Here is an 11,249-nt window from a genome sequence, read left to right as displayed (position 1 = left end):
TATTATGGCAAGGCTACTCAAAATGTTGAAAATATCCACTAAAAGTATGATTATTTTTCCTTTTTTCTCTCTTTTTTTTTTCGTTTCTCTTTGACATGTATATATGTTATTTTTACATGTCGTATACATTTTCTATATGTTCTTTATGCATTATAATTTTTAATTTGTATCTATAATGAAATCTCCGAAAGGGGGAAATAAAGATTGAATGAATGGATACCATCATAAAACATTTTTTTTTAAATCAATGCTTCGTAAAAACTGTAAAATAATTTAGTTCACAGAAACCTGTAATATCAATGCCATATTTATTATACTTTTCCCCCTTTCTTTTCAGAAGATATATTTGTTTTGATTAAAAAATTGTTATTCTTAATGCATTCAAATTCTTTAACTTTGAAAGTAAAAGCGAGTTGATTAGTGTAAATACATGATTTATAATATGGTCATTTCATGACATCGGATTCTTCAGTTATAATATATAGCAAATATTGAAGTGCATTTTTTAAATACAATTAATAAACAGTCTACAGTCAGAAAATATCCCTTATAACACAGATTAAAGTCAAATACAAATTATGCAATGATATAGATTGTATAATTAGCAACTGAAAAAAGAGCGGGGGTTGTGAAAATGTTAGAATGTTCATAATGGAGGAGCAGGTCGTGAGATCTAGTCCATGGCCATCTTGCAGAATCTTTTTTTAAAAATCTTTATGCCACGAGTTAACAAATACTTTAATTAACTTTTTAATTGGTGAGACGAAATTATTTTTTGAATAATATTTTACCAATAAAAACACCTTATCAAAGGTGTAAGGTGAATTAAAGTGGTTTAAAGATTTTAAAAAAAAACTAAAAACTACAAATTAAACAAATCTGTAAGCAACGCATAAAACACGAACACTAAAAAAATCCAGAGATGGGATCAGGTTTCTAGGAAGAGAAAGCATCCCCTCTCAACCGGTCACACAAAATTTTGATCCAGCAGGTGGTATACACCCTAGTCAAAATAAGTATCAAATCAAACGCCGTGCAATGTATAAAATGTGTTATTCAAAGTACCACTTAATGATAGGTTTTATTTAATAACAAGGTCATTTAATTTGTCAGTATCCTGCTTCAGTTTAAAAATAAATCCTACTAAGAGCAGCAAGCTCTTCAGTATCGAATAGGTTGGGAGATCAAAAAAAATGCAGGTGATAGCAGAATATTTCTTCATCAATAAGAAAAATTGATTATGGAAAAGTGAAAAAAAAAACATGAGGGTAACGAACATCGATATAAAAAAAGTTATCGATATAAAAAGAAATCATAGAACAATACAAATTTGTGAACAGGGCATTAGTCACGGACTCTGGAAATTCCAGAGATGGGATCAGATGCTTAAGATGAATAAGCATCCTCTGAATTAATCTCGTTTGTCATACAGATTACATCTAGATGTTAGTTGACCCTATCGTCTATAGCTAGTAAACCATTCAGATATGAAACAGAAGTGGCAGACTCTGTTGTGTCTTTTATTTTATGTGCACTGAACTGAATGGAAGTAGCTATTGTTAATTGATGAAACGTTGTCGGTAAATCTGAATGTCGAGTTGATGTCTACAGCAAGTTTTCTTTTCTTCACATGTTGAGGTTTCTAAATAAATTCTGCCTCGTAGGTATTAAAAAAAAATTGCTCATAAAGGAACACAGTAAGAACCTATGGGAATTCCCATAATTTGTTGGAAGATCTGGTCCCCAAAGACTACATAGATGTTGTCAATAAGGAACATCAGTATCCTTTAAATATCGACTTCAGAATATTTGTATGTAAAATCAGTTATTTTAGTGAGTTATTATTTTAACAAAGTAATGTTGTTGATGACCAATCATAAGATGTTAAGATTTCTGAGTTCAATTTTTAATGAAGAAGCAGTTGTCTATGGTATAAAAAAATCTAGTTTCTAAATTAACCTGGGGACTTGTTGAATAAAGTGCCGAAAAGTTATATGCTTTTAAGTTAAATTTGAAGGCATACAGTGACTCCCATATATGATTGGAAAAAAAATATTGAATGGGACGTTAAACAGCATACTACCAATCAAACGATGATGAGTCAAATAATATGCCAATCTCAAGTCAGGTACATTGACATGTACATACAGATCTAAGTGTGAAAAGAATTTTGAAAGAGGTTTTTCTTCAAATGTCCACATATAGGCCTCACCAAATAACGGGTAATGAAAATTTATCATTAGACCAGATTCATAGACATGATGCAAATAAATAAATGTCTTATATTAATGTACACATAGCTTAATCTGCTATATTTACAGGTATACTTTATATGAAGCAAAATAAAAATAGTTGCATGTACGACGTACACAATTGAAATATAATGTTGCATACATTAAACAGACATCACCCCCCCCCTCCCTCTCTTTCCCTGTGTGTGTGCAATTTGCTGTACTTATTGGTGATTTATTCATTATTTTTAATATAATATAAAGCTTTCCTTGAGGATGCAGCCAAACACATGTACATTTCCTGATCAATGCCCCAAAGAATCATGATCATTTTTGTAAAAAAAAAAAAAAAATCGTCTCCGGACAAGATTACTTTTGGAGTAAATATGGGCTAGAGAAGCTTCGAATGTAAAGACTTTATCTAATAAATAAGCTTTGAAATACAAATCTAAAATCATTATGCTCTTCGCAAACCAAAATATCTCCAAAACGAGTGAATGATTATCGATACATTATGACCACGGCTCTCTTTCAAGGGTGCTGGATTTTCTATGTTGCTACAATAGCCATTCCGGTGTGAGAGCGTCGGTTTGATGCAGAAATAACAGCATGTGGTAGAGAGAGTTAAAAATGACAACACTAACGGACACCTCGAAAGCAGCGTACAGTTAAAAGTTAAATGCTTGAATTAACTTTGGAGAAAGAATTGAACATTTATCAATAAAAATTCATCCTTTAAATCCAAGACATTAAAACCACCATAAGGTCTGTGAAAGTTTGAAAAAGTGATTTGTTTGAAAATTTAATGTTATATGTGGAAAAAAACACCAAAGAGAAAAATGAAATTCTGAACAAGATTCTGAATTTTATAAACAGTTCAACATTTCATTTCATTTCATTTATTTTATTTCATTTTATTATTATTATTTTTTTGTTTTGTTTTGTATAAATTTACTTTTATTAAATTTTGTTTATATTTAGTTTTCATTGTTTCCTTGATTTATTCGGTTCTTAAATGTGTATAACTCAAATCCCAACACCCTTCAAGAAGTTTTTGTGACGTCATTCTAGGGCGACTGACAAGTCAAAAAATGCAAAATATTAGGATCAGGGGATAAAAGGCACCTAACTTCGTGAACTGAGGGTCCATATGAAATTCATAGAAACTGCATTAAGTCATTAATAAAAAAAAGTTTACTATGACTAAGTATATGTCTTCCACACAAGAATTATTATTATAATGTAACAAAGTTTTTCTTAGTTAAAAGTCATAATTTATCCTGTCGCTGTAAAAAAAAAAAAAAAAAATGAAATCAACATATCATATATACTGTTTAACATTTTTCTTTTTTCTCTAAAGAGGATCTTCATAAATAATGTCATGTTAGATTCAAGCAATAGTGAAGGATACTAAAGTTTGCGTCGGTTATCGAAAATTAAAATAAATGTAAAATCTTTTGACAGGATAAACCCATTATTTAGACAGAGAAGAAAACATAGAAGTATTTTGCCTCACTAAAAATGGACTTTTTAAGAAAACCGCACTAAAACTTTAGTATCCTGAACACGGATATCTCGAATACCATGGATATGTTGAAGTAATAAGAAGTCCCAAGCACATATTTTCTAAACATTTCGAACCCTAGAATATTTCTTATTTAGAACGATGATGCATTAGTGAACTATTTGGCTCTATCTGAATTCCAAATAGAACAAGAATTAATTGTCCCAGCTGAGACTGAAAGATTGTGTGGAGTAGCCAAAATCATGGACCTTGTGTCTGTTTTAAGGAAAAAAAAACAGATGAGTATCACTCTAGAACGTCAATCATTCAGAGGTTTGATTGCATATAAATTTCAGGTTATCCTCTTTAAATACCTTTAAAACAAATGATGCGTACACTTAGTATTTTTAAGGAGAACCTCTTCATATCAAAATGTTTTAATGATATTTTTGCGAGCATGTCTTTCTTTTAATAGAATAAATATCCAATAAAATAAAGCTCCGCAAAATTTACTTTTTAACATATCCAGTACAATTTGTGGAAACCCCTTATTTTCAAATTTTTTAAAGCCATATGCTTTAAAGTTCTTATGGAAGTTCAATATTATAATAAAAACATTGAAATGCACATCAACATATTTACAGAATAATCAAAATATACATGATTTTTATTTCAATCCACAATAGCACAAAGAAATTACTAATATATTATTTTTTTATGAAAAGAGCTTGATAGATTCTGCCGAAAATCTAAAATTATAAATAATTTTGAAGGCTTCAAATGATAAAAATCAACGACAATGAATAATTTTATAAAAAAAAAAAAAAAAAAAAAGGAAAGAATCAAGAAATCGTAACATCACAAAAAAGACTTACATTTAAAAAATGTTTAAAAAATTTAAAAATATTTACATTTAGTTAATTCATTTGTCATTATAAGGACCTAGTTAGAAAATACAATTTATTATTGGCTCGTCTTCCATATCAATTATACACTTAGTTTTTACACAATATTTATCAATAAAGGAGGCTTTGACTGGACAACAAAGCATGCTTACTCCTGCTATGCACCTGATCCTTCCTCATAAGTTTCCAGGGGTCCTTGTTTTATGCCCCGTTTACAAGTTTGTATTGTTGAGTATTCATTTTAGATCGACTTTTTGTTTGTTATCTTCGCCATTTCTTTTATTTGACAATGTTTTCAGATTTTAAATAAGTAAAATAATAAGGTGTTGCTGACTAATTTTTAAGGCTAAAAAAGCATAATCAAAGGTCGAAGCACTTGAAAAAAAAATCTATATATTTTTGTCAAATAAGATAGTTGTCAATATGACCTTTAAATATTTAATTTTATTAAGAGATGAAAATCTTCATCTAATGAAGAAAATAATTTTAAAAGTTCGATAATTTAAGGATAGCTAATTCAGAAACACATAACACTGAATTAATATTAGACATGGTATAGACATGATCTTTGCATTAATTAGAAGAAAACTTTCATTTTAATATTTGGATTTGCAAAGTAAACATGCATGGTAATCTATACCAGATTCAATAAATCAATATTCTAATGAATGAAACATACGGAGTACGTAACAGTTAGCCAATCACTTTTAAGTAACTGATATATGATTTGATATTTATATTTGACGTTTGGTATACCATATTGCAAATTCTTACAGGAACGCAACAAGAAGCTTTAAATACAAATTACGATATGGGCGCTCTTTGGGCTATCTATTTAATTTTTGTCTTCTTTGCGGTGTCTCAGTCTACCATTATTTCGCGGAAATACACTGCAAAACTGGATATGGATGATAAGAAATCAAATGACGAACTTTTAGGAGAATACAATTCTACATCGGTTATAGAGTGTGGAGCGCGCTGTCGAAGGGAGTGTAGTTTCTATGGATTTAATCCTCGGATGAAGAATTGCCGAACCCACAGGAAGATTTTCACGTCGTCGCTGTCTCATGAGGGGGGCTGGAGATATTATTCGCATGACTGTATGTATAATTTTTAATTTTTTTTTCGTTTGCCACAATTCACATAAACATCATTCGTTTTTATTGCTCAACATTATTTAATCTAAATAATAGTCCTGTCTCTTTACCTATTTATTCTAATTAATCTTATTTTGAATGAAAACTGAATTTGAAATTGAAGAATTTTTTTTTTTTTTTTTTTTTTTTTTATGTAGTTTTACTTTTTGTTAGTATTATCTTTGATAAAAAAAAAATTGAACTTCTACTGTGCAGAAAATACTTATGAAAAAAAAGATCAGAGCTTAGACTGTGACAATACAGAAATGAACTTCATTTTAAGCATCATAACATTATACCACTCTTAACCATAAGAAAGTTTTGTTTTTTATATATATATAATTTATTAAAAAAAAAAAAGATGTTCGTCAAGCTTTAGTAACTCTAAATTATTATCTCGCAATAACTGTTCTGAAAACTGAAATGGGAACCCTGCGCCTTTGACTACTTAGCATTCTCTGCCATCCGGCATTTTTAAAAAAAAGAAATTATAGATTAAAGCCTTGACAAATTTATGAAACTTAAATAATGTTTAGTAATGAGGAGCAGTTTAACATAATCTACATTGTAGTTTACAACTTAACTTCAGCAATTAACCTTAATCATTCTTACAGGTATTATATATCCTCTTACTACCTGTGTATATATTTGATAAATCTTATTAGGATAAATCGTTCATTGGTGACAAGAATTTTTATTTTTCTTATTTGTTCACCTTATGCTTCCAGCCTCAAATCACTGTTCCATCTTCTCAACACTTCCCTAGTGAAGTAGAAATGGACAGGCCTCTGCATGACCGTATAAATATATTTAATATATCTATTTTTTTTTTTAATTTTTAAAAGATAAATAAATCATATATAAATAAACCCACCACCAAGTCACCAAGCCGAGGAGACTGAAGCAATCAATTTTTTGGTGGCCGGCCATACATGTAGTATAATGTCAACGCAGAAAAAAAGGAAAATAAAGTTGAGAGTTGATACAATTTCAAATAGTTAGGGAAAAAATGGGGGTTGTTTTTCAATAAATGCTTAATATAAGTTATAGTCTAAACTGAAAATTATAGGAAAAAGGGGTGGGATAATTTTTTTTTTTTAATTTTAATGTATACTGTGATTCTGGTAACTCAGCGTTAAACAATAATGTAGATTTTATAAAAGCATACTAGTATATCGGTGAAACGGCAACAAATAATTCTATTATTGTAGATTGTCAGTTTATTTTTCTGCTTTAGTTATTCCCATAGATTGTAAGGATCTTCCTAAAGATAATCACACTAATTCAGGGGTGTATGAAATTTATCCCTATGGAACCATTCATAGTCCTTTCAGAGTTTACTGTGATATGGTAACAATGGGCGGAGGATGGACGGTATGTACTTTATTTCAAAATTAGGGTGGATTATATAATTCATATTTAGTGATTCCGTTCTTCAAAAGAATAAAGAATAATAAAATATGAATATTTTTAGTTTATATCATAACATATTGATCATATAATTGTTTGAAACAATGAATTATATTGCTATACATGTTCTTCACTTTGAAAGGCAATCCAAAAACGCGTAAACGGATCTCTGAGTTTTGACAGGAGTTGGACAGATTATAAAAATGGTTTCGGTTCACCTGAACAGGATGTCTGGGTTGGTAAGTGTAAATCTCTATCAAATAAGAGCTATTTTCCAAAATTGCTTTTTTGTGACAAATAAAAAATGGAATCACATCAAACATCTGATTGTAAGTCTGGATTATATGTTCATGACAATACTCACTCATCAGGTTTAATTGCAATCTGATATAAAAAAGAAAACAAATGAGAGCGAGAGCATTACATCACTCAGCGGTATGGTCTTTGAAATATACCAAATTTAGCATGAATGTCTACAGCTCAGGAAAATAATTTGATTTCCATTAATGTATATTCATATTTATAATAGAATTATTGTATTTCAATAAACTTTACAGTTGATTTCAAACATATCTTAATGCAGGAAATGACGTAATACATCAGTTAACAAAAGAAAAGAACACATTCCTTTATGTGTCCATCACTCTCCAGAATGGTACAACGCTGTATGAAATGTACGATCGGTTCTCTGTTTCCAGTGAAACAGAGAAATATCAACTCTTTCTGGCAGGACCTGCCACGGGGACCTTAGGTACGTGTAATTAAGTTAAGTTCTTAAAATTAGTTACGAATCAAGTATAAAATTATATACTTCTATGCAGAGAAAAATTATTAAGTTGTTGAAAAAAAAACATATAGAAACATTTTTTCTAATATTCCGTGAACGTCTTTAATTCCAAGATTTTAATATTTCACGATATCATTCGTAGATATAATTTACGAATTCCGCGGTAACTGAATTTCTTATTGCTTAGTTGTTGGAAATTTTAAATTATATCTTTTAAAACAAAAGAAAATTATATTATTTTTTTTAACTAGCATATTCAGTAGCAACCTTTGATCCGCCATTGTTATTAATCTTGGTTTTTATTTTTTTTTTTTTTTTTTTTTTTTTTTTTTTTTTTTTTGAATAATCTACATTTTGAACTACTACGGAATAGGAAGTTTACAGCGCGTAATTGATATATAATATGACATGTTCACGAAAGTTCAATGTTGAAAGAAAATGATTTGAGGCGTAACATAGTCAAATAAAAAAACATTCAAATTCAAAAAATCTCAACGCGTTACACTTTTACAATACCTATTCTATATTAAATGAAAATCTAATATTTTAAAACATTTACAGGTACATCATTTCTTACCTTGTTATTATTTTGAATAATTTGCTTCGTATTGCATTTTATACATTTTAAAGGCAAAGTCTCTATTATTACAATTATTTTGTTTGTTTTGTTTTTTAAATCATACTTTAAAAGTATAACACGCCTTGAGTTTATTGTTCCATTAGAAAAGATGCTTAAGAAATTGCACAGCGATTTGTATTGTATTTAAAAAAAAATATTGTTGCTATTTACAGAAGACAGCACGAGAAGCCGTCTATCTTAGATGTACTTCAGTATTATTGACAATAAAATTTACGTAATATATAGATATTCCACATGTATTTTGCTTAAAAAGTGTGAGGAAAGCTACGGCACTCAAAACACCATAACACGGACAGGGTGTTTAAAGCTTAAAGTATGCGATTTTTTTTGACGTCACAAACGTTGAACGCCCGTGAAAGTGTTACTTCATAAGTGAAAATCAAAATTCACGCTAACATTGAACAGAAGCTGTTGCAATGTCTCTTCCATTAATTACAACTTACCCTAAGGATAATACAGGGAATTTGAAATCTAAATCAAATTTACAGTCAATGCAAGGAGTTAAAAATGTTAAATAATATAAGCGATAAAGCTCGTTACTCAATTCGTTTGCACATACCGTTGCAGTTATGAGACTATATCCTGCATAAAATAATGATTCACTGCTTAAATAAATCAATCAATGATCTCTGTGATGTATTTTCTCTACAGGTGACAGTATGTTAAACACTACTTATTCTTCGGCCAATCTGTCTGGGATGTACTTCAGTACACCAGACAGAGATAACGACAGGGGTAGTGGTAGCTGTGCTGTTCGTCATAGAGGAGGGTGGTGGTTTAACTACTGTCACGATGCCTTCCTCAACGGTCCCTGGTCCCCGGCAGACTGGCAGTATCACTTTGTTCAGGTATACTGGATGTTACCTTGGTGGCCTACAGTACAGAATGGGGCAAATGTGAGGAAGACCATGATGTTAATAAAACGTCACTAGGTAAACAACACTCAATCTTAAAAACCCGTATCTAATATTTGGTATTTCCTTGAACATTTTAAAAAGGTTATCAGAATATTCGTAAAAGGCATAAAACATGCCCTTTTTTCTGAAACATTATTAAATTCTTTTACTTTTTTCATAAAACATTATTTAATTCTTTTTTTGTAATAAAACATACACTTTTATTTTTCTTAAACATTATTTAATACTTTTATTTATTTTTTTTTACTTACAACAGATGGACATTCAAAATTGAGAGATCAGGCCTCAAATTGACGACGATCACCAATCAGTCAAATGAAACATTTCTAATAAAAGAGACAATTTTAATTTTATCATGGGATTCTATTCATTTTTTTTTTTTTTTTTTTTTTTTTTTTTTTTTTTTTTTTTGGATAATGTTATATATTAAGAGAGAAAACTTGTAAAGGATTGTGTTTTGAGGGGGTTTTGTGGTTGAACTATTTGCTGAAGGAATAATGTTTTATCAATTTTCCTTACCAAATGTACCCAGTTAAAGCTGTACATAATATGTGTTGTAATAAATTGGAAATTAGAAATATTTCGTTCTTATTTACAAACACTGACACACTGCCACATGAAGATGCCTTGACGGATAATTGGGAAAAAAATTGTTCTCTTATAAAAAGTATAACAGTGGAAACTGTTTTCTCCGACACCTGTAGAGTCTGTGAATTCTGACACTGAATTTCATTCTCATTTCTTCTAATTTCTATTATCTTTACACTGTGTAATCTTACATCATGTTTATTTTCTCCCAGTGCATGTCGGATAAAACACGTTTCATTGTATTCAATATATTTTATAACTTAATCATAATTAGTTACATTTGATGTTCATGAACCGTAGTACAATATATCCAGGATTATGATTCTTTAAAGAGATGTCCCCATCTTTTTTCCAGGCATGCATATTTTGATTGGATGAGCAGACATAATCCATTATATACTTAATGTACTTTATATACATAACAATATTTGCTTTTTTTTTTTTTTTTTTTTTTTTTTTTTTTTTTTTTTTTTTTTTTGGATGCTCTTGTTCCATTTTTATTTTGTGGAAAAAAATGAGCTAAATATTTGACGTCAGATGTACTTCATATTTCTTTCTACAAATTGAATTATACCATTAATATATTTATTTGGCTTATTTTTTTTTCTGGCAAGAAACGCAATGATGCCAGATTCGTACGTCTTAGAGGTCTAACGTTTTTAGCAAGGGTATATTATGAGGTTAGAGTCAAAATATCACATTTTCTGAAGATAAATATCTTTTATTGCTACAGATAATTATTTAAAAAGAATAAAAATTAGAGTTTTCCGCTCTTAAATGTACAAGATCCGTCATCGAAGACTAATATCGTCACTGTAATTTTTGTTCGGGTTGAAACACAGATAGATATATTTATATTTCACAAGTATTTTGTTTATAAAATGTGTTGATAGCTACGCATTCAAAACACAATAACAAAGACGGGGAAGGCGCAAAAGGTTATAGTATGCATTTAATTTTGACGTCACAAATGTTCAATGCCGTGTAAGTGCAATGTCATAAGCGGAAATCAAAATTCACGTTTACTTCTATTAATTGTAATCTACCCGAGGGATAATACAAATATATTTAAAAAAAAAAAAAAAAAAAAGAAAGAAAAAAAGGCAAGGCGAGGAGTAAAAAAAAAAAGTA

At 29.5% G+C, this 11,249-nt stretch overlaps 1 protein-coding gene across 1 annotated transcript in view; it reads left to right on the top strand.

The window, feature by feature from the left end:
* The first annotated feature begins 7,117 nt into the window (after positions 1–7,117).
* The window catches only part of LOC133198463 (fibroleukin-like), a 116,731-nt gene continuing 112,599 nt past the window's right edge, over positions 7,118–11,249 (top strand). The window contains exons 1-4 of the mRNA XM_061334552.1: positions 7,118–7,150; positions 7,329–7,425; positions 7,770–7,937; positions 9,265–9,351. Coding sequence (XP_061190536.1) covers positions 7,124–7,150; positions 7,329–7,425; positions 7,770–7,937; positions 9,265–9,351 — 379 coding nt within the window. The 5' untranslated portion in view covers positions 7,118–7,123. The remainder of the gene's footprint in view (positions 7,151–7,328; positions 7,426–7,769; positions 7,938–9,264; positions 9,352–11,249) is intronic.

Source organism: Saccostrea echinata, unplaced genomic scaffold (genome assembly GCF_033153115.1).
Source record: "Saccostrea echinata isolate AGI-Se365-2 ecotype Australia unplaced genomic scaffold, CSIRO_AGI_Sech_v1 ptg000033l, whole genome shotgun sequence".
Lineage (NCBI taxonomy): Eukaryota > Metazoa > Mollusca > Bivalvia > Ostreida > Ostreidae > Saccostrea > Saccostrea echinata.
This window is presented reverse-complemented; position numbering and strand designations above follow the sequence as displayed.